Raw genomic sequence first — 18,246 nt, forward strand, 5'->3', positions numbered from 1 at the left:
TATTCCATGGCACCTTGTCCAGGGACACACTATAAAACAAGATGTAGCATCTTCATGTGCTAGCCTGATAAAATTTATATGAAGTATAATAGAAAACAGAAGTTGTTCTGAGCTGTTTTCAAGTTCAATAAATAACTGTAATACTCGGATAAAGATGTTCTTTATTAGGTCACATGGGCCCTAATATATAAGTTATAAGTTACCGATTTAGGGTGGCTTTTGCAATTACAAGTTTCCAGTCGGATTATTAATCATTGTGAACAGAAATATTTCTAAACCCTCCTGTGTACCTCCTGCTCGTTGTCTGGTTGTCTAGAGGGCTTTTGATTCTGATTCAGTGCAGGCAAGTGACAAGGGGGTGGGTGGTCTCCACTCAGGCCCTTGTCAGGCCTCTTGTGATGACAGGAATCCATTTTCAGTAGCCAATTTAACAACCAAAGGCCATCCGTCATGGAAAAGTTTGTTATGGAGATGCTGTGGGGAATGAGAGACTATAACCCATCCCAGCCCCAACCCCAAGGAATGCAACAGTGAGAATGAAGACTGAATCACATTTTCCAGAGTAAAGACTCACCCTATACTTTGTTTTGCTCTCTGATTTTTCCTAAAAAATCTTTATGAGGACCAAATTGGGAGGTCATAGTGGAGTATAAGGTGCAGAGGCTTTGAGCTCCTAAACAGTTTTTTAAATTAACATAGCTTTGAGATTAAATGTATACTTCTAATATAGATTTCACGAGGATTACTACTAAAAATTATCCTCGTCCCATTGGTCTTTTCCAAGAAAGGAGAAAGTTAAGGGCTTGTTGATCCACTTCTCTACTCTTGGCGTGTATTTTTCATCATTCTCATAACATGCCTACATATCCCTATCCACACACCCAATAGTAAGACCTATTGTACCCTCAAATCTTATCTGGAACCACATTATTAATATTCCATAGAAAATTACAACTCCATTTCAGCAAGGTCAGCCCTCATTAAAAGTTACTGAAAGTCTCAGATTCCTACTGCCTTTCAGACCATTTCCTACCATCTTCACCAAGGAGATGCTCTAGAGTGAACTGAGAAGTTTCATTTGGCAGCTACAGAGGTAGGGATGTGTATATGTGCTAGGCTGTTGAGTCTAAATGCAGAGGTTCCCCTAGAATAGCCCTTGGTTTGAATCGATCTTGTGTTGGGACATTTCCGAATAGAAGTGATTCTGAGGGTGGTTTCCCACCATATTTAGAGAGTAAATATCAAATCCATAGCGTCTCACATTTAACTCGTAGAAGAATCAGATTCCCCCTGCTCTCTGTGTTTGTTTCTAGTTTTTTCCCCAATGTCTTGATGTGGAATTGGAAAACAAATGGCTAGCTATAATGGTGACATACATTGGGTTCTTATGTGGCTCATTTTTTATCAGGCTAGGAGGAATACCTGTGGGAGTTGTTGCTGTAGAAACCCGAACAGTAGAGCTAAGTATCCCAGCTGATCCAGCAAACTTGGATTCTGAAGCCAAGGTAGGCTACTTAAGTACACTGTGAGCCTGTGCTTGGAGGGTTTTTCTCTTTGCAGTGCCTGTGGATACATCAGGAGCATTGCAAACCATCAGTTTTAGAGGGAAGGGCATCCGCAGCCTTGAATGATTTTAGAACATCATGTGCTCACTTTTAAGATAAGTCTAGATGGACTAGAAGCTAAATTCTGCCTCAAAAATTAAATAAGTCTTTACAGTAGTCTTCTTGATGCTAGAAAACAGTATACTTTTGTTGGGGAGATGGTCTTCCAGAAAGGCAGCTGAGATAATACTGAAGGCTCTTTGGTCCCCGATTCTTTGAGTATACACATGGAAGAGCTACAACTAGAGTTAATGGTGAAGTCTTGCCCTAATGCAAAGCGCGAACACCACAGCCTTTTTTTTTTTTTTTTTTTTTTTTTTTTTTGAGACATGGTTCGTGGCCCAGGCTGGAGTGCAGTGGTGTAATTTTGACTCACTGCAGCCTCGACCTCCTGTGCTCAAGGGATCCTCCCACCTTGGCCTTCCAAAGTGTTGGGATGAGCCACTGTGCCTGGTCCCATTTTTTTTTTAAAGGATGGATTACATTTTCACATCCTGACACCATTCAGAAAGTGAGGGGTCAGGGAGGCCAGGGAGGAGGCTATTCAGCAGTGTGACATCAAGTATCTATTGATTAGCTACAGTACAGGAAAATGCTATACTAAGCACAAAGGCGAAAGGACTGGGAGACTATGTACAATTGACTTGCTTTAACGAGTAGCACAATGGGGCCATTTTAAGTAGCTTTTGAGAAACCTAGAACAAGGGTCCTTAGGACTGCATTCTTCCCTTTTGACTACAGAGTTGTTATAATCAGGACTTAAAAAGAATAGTATTTAACAAGGTCAAAGATCCAGGATCCTTTCTTCTTTTTTACTCCAAACATGATGATCTGATGAACAGTAGTTTTTGTTGGTCTGATTTTTAGTTTTCAGTTTTAAATAAGTAAAATCTTGTTCACCTTGGAGAGATTTCCCCCTGGAGCTGTGTTGTTAATTGTGTCTTCTTTGACTTTTCCCAATAGATAATCCAGCAGGCTGGCCAGGTTTGGTTCCCAGATTCTGCGTTTAAGACGTATCAGGCCATCAAGGACTTCAACCGGGAAGGGCTGCCTCTGATGGTCTTTGCCAACTGGAGAGGCTTCTCTGGTGGAATGAAAGGTGACTGGCCTGCCTGTGGGCTGGAGGGGCATCACTGATTACTGGGCACTCTGCAGCAGAGGGAGTGTGTAGGTTCAGCGGAATCTGTGGGTGTCCTAATAGCCTAGGCTTTTTGGGGATTCTGCCCTCTCTGAGACATCTTTTGAGTTGCAACTTGAATGGAAAAAAGTACACTTTATAGTTTATAATTCCATACACAATTTCAGAATAATCTACTACTAGTGTTATTGAGGTGACCTACTGTTGTGGATTTAGCTCCGGTACTGAATTTGAAAATGAACAAATTCAGTACCGGAGGCTGTTCTTTGTGGCAATTTGTGCTGTTGTATTATTATATAACAACAGCCCTGAGCCTGTGGCTCCAGCATATTAGACCATTATTATAAAGGCTCTACTCCATGCTATGGGAATTGCTAAGTAATTAGGCAGCCAGTATCACCATTTACGGAGAATCCTTAATGTGTAGAGCAACTGTGGACACTACAGGGAGAGCCCAAGGAAACACCACCTCTTATAGTAGTGAAGCTCTCTCTCTCGTGGCCAGAGAATTCATGGCCATGCTAAGCCAGAGACTACATACCTGGAGGGCATGAGAGTATGCTAAGTATAAATTCCATCTGTCTTGGGGAGAATTTGGGGTTCTAAAGCAATAGGATAGGGCCAGGCATGGTGGATCACCTGAGGTCAGGAGTTCGAGACCAGCCTGTCCAACATAGTGAAACCTTGTCTCTACTAAAAATACAAAATTAGCCAGTTGTGGTGGTGCATGCCTATAATCCCAGCTACTTGGGAGGCTGAGGCAGGAGAATCACTTGAACCCGGGAGGTGGAGGTTGCAGTGAGCCGAGATTGCACCACTGCGCTGCAGCCTAGGCAGCAGAGGAAGACTCCATCTCAAAGAAAAGAAAAGAAAATGCTTAGGGACATACAAAATGTGAAACAAGGAACTCTCAATAGGGCACTTAAAAATAGCTTAGGGTGGAAGCACCCCCAGCCTGTGAGGGAGGAAAAGCCTGGGGAAACTACCAGATGGTCAGTTTTGTGGCAAGAGGGATTTGAAATTTTTGCCGACAATGTTTCCTTACTTGTCTAGGAAGAGCCCTGTATGGCCAGGCCTCGTTGGCAAAATGTAGACTAGGTTGATTTTGTGTGTGTGTGTGTGTGTGTGTGTGTGTGTTTGTGTGTGTGTGTTTGTGTGTGTTTGGTTTTTTTTTTTTTGGTTGAAAAGTTTACCTTTGCCTATATTTGCTGGAGAACTACCATATTTTATACTTTTCTTGGGGGAGTCTTGGACTATACATCCAAATTAATGATTGTATATATTTTTTAGATTATCACGGTGAATTATTTTTTGACCAAGATAATAAATTAGCAGAAATACCATGAGAAATTGAGAGTATACGGTTAAGTCAATCCTACACATTTTTATTGAGTTCTGTGTGTTAGGAACGATGCTAGCCACTTCAGAGAACAAAAATAAGTCAAAATAAGTCAGAAACAGACATTGCCTCACAGAGACAAGAGAAATGTCTTGAGCAAAATGATAAAGCCATAGTGTATAAACAAAATACCAGGATGTTCAAAAGAAGATGGTAGTTGTATAACAAAGGGTAGAGGGACCTGAAACCCCCTCATTCATATATATGAGGTTCATTCAGCATTAGATTTCACTTGATCCCACATTCCTTGGCTCTAGTATTTTTGTTGAGACCTGGGAGAGAATGCTATGCTATTACTCCTTACTTACCTCTTTGTGGGGGGCCCATTGAGAATGTACTCTTTCTGACATTACTTTGGAGTGTCACCCTGGATATTTTATCCTAACTGAAGTTCAGAGTTCAAAAGTTTCCAATGTAGCAATTCTAGGAAAAGCTTCAATTCTGCTACATATTTTGGCTCAGGCCCAGATTGGCTGCCACGCTGTAACAATAAGAACAACAACAATTAAGGTTCATTGAGCTCTTTTCACCAGAAACTTGTGCTAACAATTTTACATGTATTATCTTACATAATCATCACAACAAGCTCCTCTAAGGGGTAGGTTATATTGTTATCCACATTTTACATAAATTAAGATTTATGTAAATTAGGTTAAGTAAATTTCCCAAGCTCATTCAGCTAAAAAATGGCAGAGTTGGGAAAGGAAGGTGGATCTGTCTGACTCCCTGTAACACAGTTGGCTGATTTAGAGCCTAAGACCAGAACTAGATCTACTAGAATATCCCTATAACAGAATGTCAAGGTTCCTGAAAAAGTTATTATCCCACCTACTTCCCCTCTACTTTGTGGGTGTCCTTGGTTATTGTGAAAAGAAATTTCAAGAGCTCAGAAATGAGTTCATTTTTTATTGTGGTAAAATATACATAATATTTATCATTTTAATTATTTGTAAGTGTACAATTCAGTTGCATTAAATACATTCACAGTGTTGTGTAACTATCAAACTTTTCATCATCCTCAACATAAACTCTATACCCCTTACACAATAAGTACCCATTCCTTTCTCCCCGCTGCCCTTGGTCTGAAATGAGTTTTTGGCCTGATATATAGACCAGGGCAAGTTCTGTCTTCTTAATTTTGGTGCTGATGCATCCTTTTACACCTCGCATAAGACAAATAAGATTTAGGGAAGATAGAGATCCCTGTGAAGGTAGGAGGGGGAGGAACAGTGCCTTTCATATTTACATACAGGTCAGGGTGTTGTCTACGTATTATCTCATGTAAAGGGACCTAAACTGAGGGCCTCTTGTCATTCTTCACATCCCTTGGGGAGATGTTTGCAGTTTTGGTTTCAATACTGACTGGGGATTATGCAGGGAGGGAAAATAAACAATTATGCCATCCCTCAGTGCACACAAACACACAGCCAGGAGCCGACTGCACTGTGGGTAAAATGACTCCAAAATTGTGTGTAATGAGTAGGAAAAGATTAGAGACAGCTCTTGCTATGCTGAAAATTGACATTAGTGGAGGGGGAAAAAAAAACTCTTTACTAGTCGGCCTAGGAGGTCTAATTCGAGCAGTAAAAATATAAATAAATAAATAAAAGCATGTCAAGATGGTATTGGTGCTTTTTTTCCAATGAGCTCTATCTGGCCGGAAGGCTATTCAGCATAATGCAAAATTAAATTATAAAAACTGGCTGAATATTTAGATGGAAGAGCCATTTGGAAGCAGTTTATTTAGACGAACCGGCAATGACCCACAACAGGGAGACATCAAGCGTGAAATTTACTAGAAATTAGCACCAGGGTCCCAGCCTCAGCATGAATAGCTTGATAGGATGCAAATCCCAGTGATATTAAGCTGCCTCACTGCTGGTGCTACAGGGTCACTCTCAGTTGGCTTTTCATGTTATACTTATTATTTTTTCCTGGGACAGGTTATAAATAACAATAAAAAAAACATTTATTGAAAACTTTAACCGGAATGAAAGTCTATTTTAAAGTCTCTGATTACTTGGATGTTGAAATACAGTGTCAGCCGATCATAATGAACTAAGGAGAGACATTATGTATATGTAGCTTGTGTATGGCTAATGTTTACCTTCAGTTTCTAACAGATAATCTTGCCCAAGCCAATAAGATCTGTTTCGTTTTCAAGAGTGTGTGACACTGTGGAAACACTCTGCCACCCTATTCCCTTGTTTGATACACATGGTTGCCACAGTTTATCCATGTTTATAACAATAAAAGCCCTAGGCAGGGTTGGTGCCTAGGTGCTGAGAGCACACTGCAAAGGTTGTGTGTGATCACCATTCATGCAGATGTGCTTGGCCCAGCATGCTAGAAAACTCCAAGCTCCCGCCTCTCCAGTGAAGAACCTATCAGTATTTTCCATTCCCAGTTGCGTTTCTCAGGGCCTGAGAATTGACAGCATATGCATAGCTTTAAAATTCTGTAGACTGATTTCTAACCTAAACCCTTGGGGGATCACCCCTCCCCTGCTGCTCTTGGCTGTGCTTTTGCTCTGTCTCTTAAATATGAAGGGATTTCAGACAATTGTGTGTCAGATTGTTGCCAAGTGTTTCAACCTGCCTTTCAAAATATGTGGTTTGGGGCAGCTGCAGTTAGTCTGAGCATGTTGATTACAGAGTTTATTTGTGTGTTTGTTGATATTTTAATAGCCTGCTTTTTGGGTGTTTTGATGTTTGGGCTGTGGGTCTGTAGGTGTTCCAAGTTAGATGGAGGCAATATATTAGTCCCAAACATGTGAGCTTTAACAAACCCTGATGCTCCTTTCCTACCCACAGTCTTGGGGCTGAAAAATATTTGTTTGGCAGTCAGATCCAAGCCTCACACAGGCTGGTAGTGTTATCAGTATAGTTTTGAACGTTTCTGAACACAGGAAATCCAGCAACCGTTGGGAATATTCAATCATGTATTCAAGTCTCTTTTTCTGGTTTTATTTTACTCATCATATTAGATGTTGGAAAGCAGAGTACTTTCCAACAGTCTCATGCTGTCTCTCCTAGCAGTAAGAATGAAGTAGTAGAGGCCGGGCACAGTGGCTCACACCTGTAATCCCAACACTTTGGAAGGCCGAGGTGGGTGGATGGCTTGAGCTCAGTGAGACCAATCTGGGCAACATGGTGAAACCCCGTCTCTACAAAAAATACAAAAAGTAGATGCGCATGGTGGCACACACATGTAGTCTCAGCTACTTGGGGTGCTGATGGAGGAGGGTCGCCTGAACCCAGGAGGCAGAGGTTGCAGTGAGCTGAGGTTGTGCCACTGCACTCCAGCCTGGGTGACACAGCGAGACCCTGGCACCCTGCTCCCCACCTAAAAAAAAAAAAAAAAAAAAAAAAAAAAAAGAATGAAGTAGTAGAATGTGCACATTAGGGCCAACAAGATCTAGATTTGAGTCTTATCTCCACCACTCACTCTTATTTAACTAAGCCTCAGTTTACTCACCTGCAACTTGGATATATAAATAAGATGATGTTCTGATGATTAAATGATTTATATGTGTGTATATATAATCATGTTCCCTGGTACGCAGTAAGCTAGCCATGATGATGACAAAAAGCAGCCCACGTCCATTTCATAAAAGTAAAAATCGCACACACACACTCATCTTCATTCGAAACTGTTTGCATATACCAAAAATCTAATATTTTTTAAAACAGATGAATGAAAATACATTTTAAATAAAGTCTCCCCCTTTTTGGGATGTCAATCTGTTAATTATAATACAGAGATAGATTTTGTTATTGCTAAGTCTTTAACAAGAAGAAGTGAGTAAAAGAGCTGGAAACTTTGTCTTCACTTACCTCTAACTTTTTTTTCTTTTTCAGGTAGAATGACTTGTTGTGCTGTCTTTTATTGCTTTATTTTCTCCTTTTATCTATACCTTCCATTTCCTCTCTTTGCATGATATCGTTGAGGGACACTCTTTTCTGTTACTTGTTCTGAGACTGTACTCTTGGCAGCACTGAAAAATGTACTGCTAATTACACAATTATTTTATTATGTAGCACTGGTTGAAATATCCACTAAAGAATTAATTTAGTTAAAATAATTTGAACTGAGCAATTATTTTCATAACCACAGAATTAGCGTAAAGCGCTTAAAGTCCTTTATTCCTTGCTCTTCATACAGCAGTTGTGTAATTAGCAGTAAATTTTTTTGGTCTTAGCTTTTCTCCCAAAGGAATAAATGTCTTCACTCTGATCATATACATGCAGTATATAATCATACACATTCCACATAGAATAGGGAGTGTTTTCTGGGGCAACTTGGAATTTCTGAAGTATTCACAGACACACCAGGTTGGGGCAGTGGAGCATATGCCTTGCAGTGAACTATGCTCACTGATGGTTTGTATATTAAGCCATTTTTACTTTGGAGAAGGTGGCAGTTTAATTTACCAGTAACTACAATGAAAGCAATTTCTATTTGGTTTGCTCTTAACTTCCTGAAAAATGCTTCTTTGCCTTGGATTCCCAGAATTGATTTATTCCAAATTGAGATCCTCTCCTTGATAAGAAAGTTTGAACTCAGTTGAACCTGTTATTTGGTATTTAGAAAGGATCCATTGTGGCTCCACTGAAGAACTCATTAAACATCTGGACTCATAAACCTAAAACTTTAGCAATGGACTTCAGTGAGCTGGGAAATGGGAAGTCCGTAAAAAGTTGGGAAATAAATAACTGATCCAGTTTTCCAGGGACTCACTTTATGTATACTTCATGGGTCCTTTTCTTCAGGCTGCTCCTGGCTTTGGAGGAATTACAAAATGTACTCTTTTTTTTTTTTTTTTTTTTTTTTAAAGGCAGGGTCTCGCTCTGTTACCCACACTGGAGTACAGCAGCATGATCACAGCTCACTGCAGGTCTCAGCCTCCTAGGCTCAAGTGATCCTGCCACCTCACCCTCTGGGGTTGCTGCTGGGACTATGGGAATGTGCCACCATGTTTTGCTAATTTTTTTTATTTTTTGTAGAGATAGGGTCTCTCTCTATTGGTCTTGAACTCCTGGGCTCAAGCGGTCCTCCCACCTCAGTCTCCCAAAGAGCTGTGATTATAGGTGTGAGCTACCATGCCCAGTCTACAAAACATACTCTTTAGCAGAATGAAGAGGTGGCTCTTCTCTTGTTTTTTGTTTATTTTGTTTTATGTTGTTTTTGAGACAGAGTCTTGTTCTGTCACCTATGCTAAAGTGCAGTGGCAAGATCATGGCTCCCTGTAGCCTCGACCTCTTGGGCTCAAGTGATCCTCCCACCTCAGCCAAGTAACTGGGACTGCAGGCATGTACCATCATGCCCAGCTAATTTTTTATTATTTGTAGAGACGGGTTCTCACTATGTTGCCCTGGTTGGGTCTCTTCTTCTCATGTGGCTGTGTAGCATTTCCTAAATATTTTTTAAAATTTTCTGTCACTGATACCGTATAAAAATGCAACTGTTAAAGAATTTGTTTTTCTTTCTCATTATATTATTTCCAGAGTATATAATTAATTCATTCAGCATTAATTCATTCAGCAGATATTTGTTGAGCACTAACTATGTTCAGGCACTGGGCAGGGCTATTGGGATACCAAGATGAAAAATAGTTTTTGAAGATAAAATTTTTAAAGGATCAATTTCCATTAGCTGCACATTTGAAGAGCTCATCCTATGTTAAGCCTCATGAGAAGAACTGAAAAGAGGTAGAATAGTTCCTTCCTTTAAAAAACTTAATGTAGTGGGAGAGCACATATTGACATGAAAAATACTCAACATTTGTAGAGCAAATGTGAATTAATGTGGTGAAACCTGAGTACAGAAATTCAGACAGGATATGAAATGGAAAGGCAATCTGGAAGATGTACACACTGTATCTTGTGAAAGACAGTGCATCTCTCTGTTGCTGTCTTGAGATTTTGAAGATCCTCTGGAGTCTTGAATGGGATACAGGTCGATACTCCCTTCAGTCTTTAGGGTGACCAAACAGGAGGCATAGTATGAGGAGGCTATTCGTGGCCAGAGGTCCTGAACAGTGTTTAAAAGTACTGCTTTGAGGAAGAGAAATTTCATGATTTCTAATTTGTCTCATTCTCCGTAGATATGTACGACCAAGTGCTGAAGTTTGGTGCTTACATTGTGGACGGCTTGAGGGAGTGCTCCCAGCCTGTGCTGGTTTACATTCCTCCCCAGGCTGAGCTGCGGGGCGGCTCCTGGGTAGTGATTGACTCCTCCATCAATCCCCGGCACATGGAGATGTATGCTGACCGAGAAAGCAGGTAGCGTGCCTTCCGTATTTCCATTCACTGTAGCTTTAGGGACACTGTAGCTGTTGGTTTCCTCCTGGAGAATGGTGTAGCCATGGCACTACAGCACCACATCCTGTGATTCCAAACCAAAGCTTTTTCCTTCCATTAGAGTCCAGGTCCTCACTCTAGCATTTTAGGAAGCTGAAGACCATGGTGTTTGTAGCACCCAAAAAAACTGCAAGGGAGAACCTCAGGCTTGTTGGGAGGCAGTACCTGAAACTGCTTAAATAAAACAGATCTAATCTGGCATCCTTTCACAGTCTGTTCTCAGCTTTCCTAAGTAAACTTCAAAACATATTTCTTTGACATTTTCCTAGCAAACTCCTACCTCCAGTCGTTTTAGTGGACCGCCCACTTCTCTCTTGTCTCCCCAAATTCAGCCTTCTTTGTCAAAGGCTGCTTAGGAGAGTCCAGTAGTTTCACTGTGAAACCTCTAGGCTAAGAGGCTTATTATTTACATTCTGTACTTAGGGGTTTATTATTTTTTAAGTCCTAAACTCATCTGATACCAGATCAGAGACAATTCCTCTACAGACTTTGGAATCAGACTGTCTGGTTTCAAATCCAGTTCTGCCTCTTGTTATATTTGGACGAGTCTCATAACTTCCTAAACCGTAGTTTTCTCATCTGTAAAACGGGAATAATCACAGAACCTTACTACATAGTAGATGGAGACTGGGCATAGGATTGTTGTAAGGATTTACATGTAAGTGATTAGAACAGTGCCATGTACATAGTAAACATTAGCTATATTTTTTTAAACTAGAAAGCTGTGGGGTTTTTTTTTTTTTAAAGATGTTTAGGGCAAAGTTTCTGGGGATTGAACATCATTAGTATGCACTAAAAGTAACCCTGAGACCTTTGACTCTGCTCATTTCCATATCACTGGGCAGAATGTTTTACTTCCTACTTGGCCTGGCTTAGTGTGTCTGATCAGTGTCCTACAAGCAGACTGACAGCTGTGGTATTGGTGAGATAGATAGATAGATAGATAGTATTGATGAAGCATTGCCCTTCATCACTGTACATCCTACGTGATGGAGGTGATTCCCCTGTCACTGTGCCTACAGCATTTTTTTTTCCCATGGAAAATAATGTGATTCCTGTTACTCTTACCAGCTGTAGGTGGTGGAATCTGTATTCTTCTCCCTTTGAAATGGAAGTTGACTAGTGTGGTAATGAGAATTACTTTAAATACTTTTTGCCAGGCCTTTCTCATACCTCACTTAGACACTTCTCTGGCGCCTACTATTCTCCCTGGGGAGATGTCTGTTAACCATAGGTGGGCAAAACCATAATGAAGCTATTTCTTGGTCCACAAATTGTAACTGGCCTCATTTTGTTGTCTCCTTCCTTTAAAGTACCTCTATTTCTGTTTTGTTTTCTTTCTTTCTGATCCAGGGGATCTGTTCTGGAGCCAGAAGGGACAGTAGAAATCAAATTCCGCAGAAAGGATCTGGTGAAAACCATGCGTCGGGTGGACCCAGTCTACATCCACTTGGCTGAGCGATTGGGTATGTCTGCTTGTCCTCCTGGCAAATCAATGAGCCATTCAGCTGATTTGTAATGAGTGCATTCATAGGCCAGGGGAGGAGGCACTGAAGCATTTGATCAAATTCATGATAATCTTTATTTACTGTCCTCTATATGGTAAAAACCCTGGTAGAATGAAATAGTGTGTATAATAGGGAAAGTGAGCCCTAAAAAAGCAAAAGTCACCTGATTTTTTTTCCTGATATTTCCTTAGAGTGCAAAAAGCCCGTCTTTCTAAGATGTCCTTGTAGAGAATGAGTAGCTAGAGTTGCTTCTGGGGGCAGGCCTCACCAGACAGAGAATATGCTAGATCTAAATATGTCCTGTTTCTACTTGTTTCTTTGGACAGCTCACTTCATTTCTGAGAGATGGGATAGAAAAGCAGGAGTCTTTACCCAGGCGGTGTCCAGGGGTCATCCTGAGCTAGAGAAATAGAAGTAAAGATTGCGCACTGTGTGCTTCCAAACAGTAACTGCAGCCAGAATAGCCCTGAGAGCAGGCGTGCTTAATGCTTCCAGCCATTACTCTCTTGCTCATTTGTTTTCAGAGCTTTTGGAAGCCACTTGTGATTTGAACATAGGACTAAACCATGGGAGTCTTGTGTTGAGTCCAGAGTCTAAATGAGTTTCAGATTCTTTTAAAACACTGATTTTCTGCCCAGGTCTCCCATTGAGCTGCTTGCTATGTTAGTAAAGATAATTGCTCGAGGTTCTTTTGTCGGTTGGTTTGTCTTGTTTTTGTTTTTTTTCTAAAGGAACAGAGATTGCCTTTAAAACGTAGTGAAACTCAGTGAATGGGGAAGAAATGCTAGCTCATTTATATTCCAAATGATAATTTAATTAATAAAGTACCATTTGTGGACTGTATATCCCCACCATCCAGAGACAGAAAAATCCCGTTTGCCTACACTGTGGAGACTGTACATCCAGGTATTTAGAGCACTGAGCCAGGTTGCCTGCCAAACACGGTGACTTGGGTTACAATAAACCCTGTTTGTGTCCCATTGTTTGCCACTGGGTAACAGCCACCAATAAGTCTAACTCACCACAGTCTGATCCTTTTATGGGGAATGCACACATACAAGAAATGAGAGTTGTTTCTAAAATCTATTGCCACCCAGAATTGTTGAGGTGGTTTTTTTCTTTCTTTTCCAAACAGGATAATTACTTCTGACCAACCCCATACACTTTAATTAAAGTAACTGCAGCTCAACAGCAAGTTACTTACAACTGTACATAGAAAGAGCTCTAAAAGCTTCAGCCACTGATAAGCATCTCACTTAGATGGCTCATAATTGCTGCCAGCATCCCTCAATTGTGTTTACCACTAATTCCATACAAAGGCAGCAATGCCGCAATTGCAGGGTACAGCAAATTGCATCATTTTCCTTTTTCTCTTTTTCCTTTTTTTTCTTCCTTTTTCTTTTCCTTTTTTTTTTTTTCTTTTCTTTCTTTTTTTTTTTTTCTTTTTGCTGGTTTTCTTTCTGGCCAATTTAAAATTTGTCAAAGTCGGTCTTCTTCTGGATCACTGCCCTTTGATATTTCGCGCACTCCATTTGCCACAAACAAGCCGCAGGGCCGCAGTTCATGCTGACTCTAGCAGAAGCAGAGAGAGCTCCATTTATCTTACACTGCCTGCTGAATTCCTACTCATTAACTAGGGGTTCACTGCCTCTTTTTAACCCCCCAATGGCTGTTATCCCTTCAGAGTAACTGGGTGGTAGGGAGAGGGATCCTCTCTCCATTTGCAGAAGGACTGGATGGTTAGGGGTGTGGGGATGAAGCTTCTTTCTCTTCAGGGAAAGTGATGTCGCTCCCACCTTCAACCAGCACCTTTTAACTTTTGAAGCACGTGAAGGGGAGAGGGAGGAGACTCCCAAGTGATAGCCGTTTAATCATTTGTTACAAATCATCTCATTATCAATTTCCTATCCGCATTGGAGAAAACCATATTTATTTGACCTTGACCAAGATGGCACTTGAAGAAGGACCCTTAGTCTGCTAAATGTGAAGCAGGCTCTGGCCTAGGGCAGCTTGGGGACATGAGCAGTGGACTTGGAAGAAGAATAACTAACTGCGAGTCTTGTAAATTATTTAACTTCTCCGAACATCAGTTTTTTCCAACCATAAAGTGGAGATCACACCTCTGCCTAGCTAATATGAGGAGCAGATGAGTACGCATTTACTTCGTTGCATCATTATCTTTCCGTCTTAGTCATTAGAAAAAGCAGATGGCCATGTTTGGTATCCAGCATTCTCTGTGGCTCCGTCCCACATGTGGAAATAGGAAAGAAACAGAAGTATAGTCCTGTCTCTCAGGGATATCCGACACGGGCAGCTGTCTCTGCGACAAAACAGGTCAGCCTGGATATAATGGGACATACTACGAACCCGGTTCCTTTGGGGTTCACAATGATTCCAGCTCTTTTAGCAATGCCTAGAACCAAACTACCGAAATTCTTTTTCACAAAGTGGGTGAAAATTGTCTCATTTTTCAGATTGGGAAATTGAGGCCAAAAAAGTGAATAATCTAAGATACAAAATAAATAAAACTACACCAGAGCCCAGAATGGAATTCTCATTCCCTGTGTTCTCCATTTCTCAGGATTTCTTCAGATTTTTCCTCAGCTGAATACTGAGCCTAAAATAAATTAAACAAGGATTCTTTCCCGTTGTAATCTAAAGCCAATTCCACAGAGAAAATCTGATTTAGGAGAAAGCCTGTAGGAGTGGATGTTATCTTGTGTTCCCGTTCTCTCCCCAAATCTGCCTCTTTACTGGGGAGCTCACTCACAGATCACTCAGACAAAGCAGCGCACAACTGATTGACTGTGTTCAAAAACATAATTATTCCAGGCGCGGTGGCACACACCTGTAATCCCAGCACTTTGGGAGGACAAGGCGGGCAGATCACCTGAGGTTGGGAGTTCTAGACCAGCCTGACCAACATGGAGAAACCCCGTCTCTACTAAAAATACAAAATTAGCCAGGCATGGTGGTGCATGTCTGTAGTCCCAGCTACTCAGGAGGCTGAGGCAGGAGAATTGCTTGAACCCGGGAGGTGGAGGTTGCAGTGAGCCAAGATCGCACCATTGCACTCCAGCCTGGGCAAGAAGAGCAAAACCCTGTCAAAAAAAAAAAATCATAATTACTATTTATTTTCTAAGAATGAGTAATATTTAACTTCGAGCAGCTAACTTCATCTCTTCTAGAACTTTCATTTTTTTTAATGGCCTTTTCTCATCTTACATGGTTAGTTTGGGTGGAAAGATGGTGAATTACTAGTTTGCAGGTCTGTGATTATAACAAAATATGTAAATAGTACCTACACTGATTCCTAATAGAAGTAAAGGGAAGAATTACCTCAGAAAGAAAAGTGAACAAAGCCCACGCCCCAGAGTCTTGCATTGCTGAATCTGTTCTGACCCTGATTCACAGAACCAGGGCTTGGTAGAGTCATTTCAAGAATTACTTCCTACCATTTGGTTGCCTTAAGGAAATTAAATTTCTTCTCTGGAAATGGAGCCGCAGCCCTCCCGGGCCTTTTTGTCTCTCTCTGATATCCTTCTACTGCCTCACAAGGCCAGGAGCAGGCAGAGTGGCTGTGGAGCGGGATGGCCTTGCTAGCCTGGCCTCTTGAGTGCTGTGACCTGAGGTCCTCTCCTGGATCCTTCCCCTCCTTTTGTGTTCAGAGAGAAATCAATTTAGATGGAGAGAGAACTGTCCAGCCCAAGTGTGAAGCAACTGTAAGTTCCCCACTGTCCCTCTCTCTCAATACGAAGAGCACCTGGGCAAAGGTGCCACTTAGGGGAACTTGTTCTTGGTCGTGGCCCTATTCCCAGGCAGCTGGCAGCCTGCCACACAGCACCGCCACCCACATAGAACTTGCCCTGCCTGCCTGCCACAGTGAGCAGCAGCATGGACTGAGCACTGCTGCTGGCCCTCGCCTAGTCCTTCTAGGCCTGCCCACACCCACCATGTCTTCAGGGTCAAGGTTGCCCCAAGTGCAGATATGGAGCATTGTGGTGGCAGGTGAGGATAAACTCCCGTCTGTAAAAATCTTCAGGAATGCCTTCCTCCCAAGCCTTCTCTTTAGCAGCCAGAATGACAGGAAAAAGACTGTTCCCTGGGCTAAGGGGACTTAAGGGTTAAGCTGCTTTTCTGGCAGAGGTGATCACAGTATCTGAGTTGTGTTTTTCCAACTCTTGTGTCTATCTTCAGGAGGCTGAAAGCTGAAAAGAGACAGAGTTGCTTGTTTGAGGCAGAAAGTATGTCGTTGCCTGGAAAGTTAAGACTAGGAAAGAAAGAAGTTCTGATACGCATGCCTTAGTGAGTGGCCTTTCACCTCTCACCTGTTGAACTTGGAGTGTCCTCGCTGACACTACGGCCACTGTGTCCTCTGCAGTAAGGAGGCTGATGAGAAATAACACGAGGCTTTCTATCACGAAGGTAGATGTGGGATCTTGCCTCCTCTCCTGTTAGCAGTAGCTGAAAACCTACCCCTCACACTGATTCAGAAGCTATTTGACTTGGTGAAGTTTAGTGCAATAGTGACAACATTTTCTGAGAAGAGAAAGGGGTCATTTTAGTTTGATCCTTTAACCTGATTGTATTTATAAAAGCACCTGGGCTTGCTTCCCCTAAGAAAGCAGTGATTCACAATTCTGTTTGGCCAGAGGGACCTGGCAGGCATTTAGTTAAAGGGATTCCCCAAGAGAAAGCTGTCATCAGAATGTATCTTGGTCCCAAATGACCAGATCCCTGTATCCTGACCTGCCAGACATAGGGAGAGCAAATTGGGGAAGGAAAATAATGAAGACTGCAGAGGCATATTTCTACCAGAAGAATTCAGAGAATTATATGCTGTTTCCTGACCTTTTTTATATGGATATGTCTGCCTGGAAACACAGGGACAGGGCTGATCGGGGAGCAGTTTTTTTTTTTTTTTTAATTCCTGTTTGGAAATCTCTGGGTTTTCTATTAATATAATGATTTTTAAAAATATGAACAGTAGAGCACTAACACTGTGGCAAGGAACTTTAGGGTTAAACATCCCTGAGAGGATTGCTGTTAAAATCAATATGCAAATGTGGGTGTATTTAGATAGGTATGGCCCCCTTTGAAGAAAAGCAGATATATGAAAATGGGATTTTAAAAAAAGCTAGATACATTGGGAGAAATTATTCCCATTACAAAAGGATTATTTGCCTTACCAAAGGATTCACTGCAGGGTTCCTCATAAAATAGCTCCCTTAAGGCATTTAAAACAGGATCTGATTTACGCAGTTTTTCAAGAATGCTTTTGTGTAAAGAAAGGCACACCTGTTATGGATATAGAAATAGTTTTGCAGGATTTTTTTTTTTACGCTATCTTAGTATCTTTATAGAAAAATTTCTTTCAACATAGAAAATGTGATTACATAGATCTTTTAAACAACTACTTGTGTTTGTACTTCTGAATCTTAATAAGATTCCAGTCTTTTTAATGCTGATTTTTCAGTCTCAAGGTTGAGGGATGGGAGTGTGTTTTAATATCTGAGATATTCAGGAGCTCTCTGGGGAGCGTGGTCTGGTTCTTATCTCTAGCATCGGAAGTATTGAACCAATCAAAGCAAGTTTCTTTCCTCTTCTTTTCTTTTCTTTCATTCCTTTCTTTCTTTCGTTTCTTTCTTTCTTTCTTTCTTTTTTTTTCCAGAGTTTTGCTCTTGTTGCCCAGGCTGGAGTGCAGCGGCACAATCACGGCTCACTGCAACCTCTGCCTCCCGGGTTCAAGCGGTTCTCCTGCCTCAGCCTCCTGAGGAGCTGGGATTACAGGCATGCACCACCACGCCCGGCTAATTTTGTATTTTTAGCAGAGACGTGGTTCCTTCATGTTGGTCATGCTGGTCTTGAAGTCCTGACTTCAGGTGATCTGCCTGCCTGGCCTCCTGAAGTGTTGGGATTACAGGCCTGAGCCACCATACCCAGCGCAAATTGCTTTCTTAAGGAAGAAGGGCCCATCAACGTTAAAACTGGATTTAAATTTACATAGGCTTCTTAGTATAACTGTTTGTTTTTGTTTTTGTTTTGTTTTTGAGATGGAGCCTCGCACTGTCGCCTAGGCTGGAGTGTCGTGGTGCGATCTTGGCTCACTGCAACCTCTGCCTCCCAGGTTCAAGCGATTCTCCTGCCTCAGCCTCCCAAGTAGCTGAGATTACAGGCACCTGCCACCAAGTATAACTTTTTTGAAAGTTGAGAATGTTTTTTAAAACCCTTTAAT

At 41.5% G+C, this 18,246-nt stretch overlaps 2 protein-coding genes and 1 long non-coding RNA gene across 13 annotated transcripts in view; 1 reads left to right on the plus strand and 2 right to left on the minus strand.

Moving 5' to 3' along the window:
- The window catches only part of TADA2A (transcriptional adaptor 2A), a 556,520-nt gene that overhangs the window by 365,037 nt on the left and 173,237 nt on the right, over positions 1-18,246 (minus strand). The gene's annotated exons all lie outside the window — the stretch shown is intronic.
- The window catches only part of ACACA (acetyl-CoA carboxylase alpha), a 329,721-nt gene that overhangs the window by 291,207 nt on the left and 20,268 nt on the right, over positions 1-18,246 (plus strand). For all 10 annotated transcript variants that reach the window (XM_050764555.1, XM_050764552.1, XM_050764562.1 and 7 more), the window contains 4 exons: positions 1,409-1,505; positions 2,568-2,703; positions 10,248-10,425; positions 11,857-11,969. In XM_050764555.1, the coding sequence (XP_050620512.1) occupies positions 1,409-1,505; positions 2,568-2,703; positions 10,248-10,425; positions 11,857-11,969 (524 nt within the window). The remainder of the gene's footprint in view (positions 1-1,408; positions 1,506-2,567; positions 2,704-10,247; positions 10,426-11,856; positions 11,970-18,246) is intronic.
- Positions 1,484-18,246, minus strand: part of LOC126939357 (uncharacterized) — a 54,717-nt gene continuing 37,954 nt past the window's right edge. Inside the window, exons 3-4 of one of the 2 annotated variants that reach the window (XR_007720359.1) lie at positions 4,450-4,622; positions 1,484-1,563 (exon numbers count right to left, since the gene is read on the minus strand). This is a non-coding gene — a long non-coding RNA (uncharacterized LOC126939357). Of the gene's footprint in view, positions 1,564-3,066; positions 4,623-18,246 lie in introns of those variants that run through there. The other variant, XR_007720357.1, reaches the window with a different exon arrangement.

Source organism: Macaca thibetana, chromosome 16, assembly GCF_024542745.1.
Source record: "Macaca thibetana thibetana isolate TM-01 chromosome 16, ASM2454274v1, whole genome shotgun sequence".
Classification (NCBI taxonomy): domain Eukaryota; kingdom Metazoa; phylum Chordata; class Mammalia; order Primates; family Cercopithecidae; genus Macaca; species Macaca thibetana.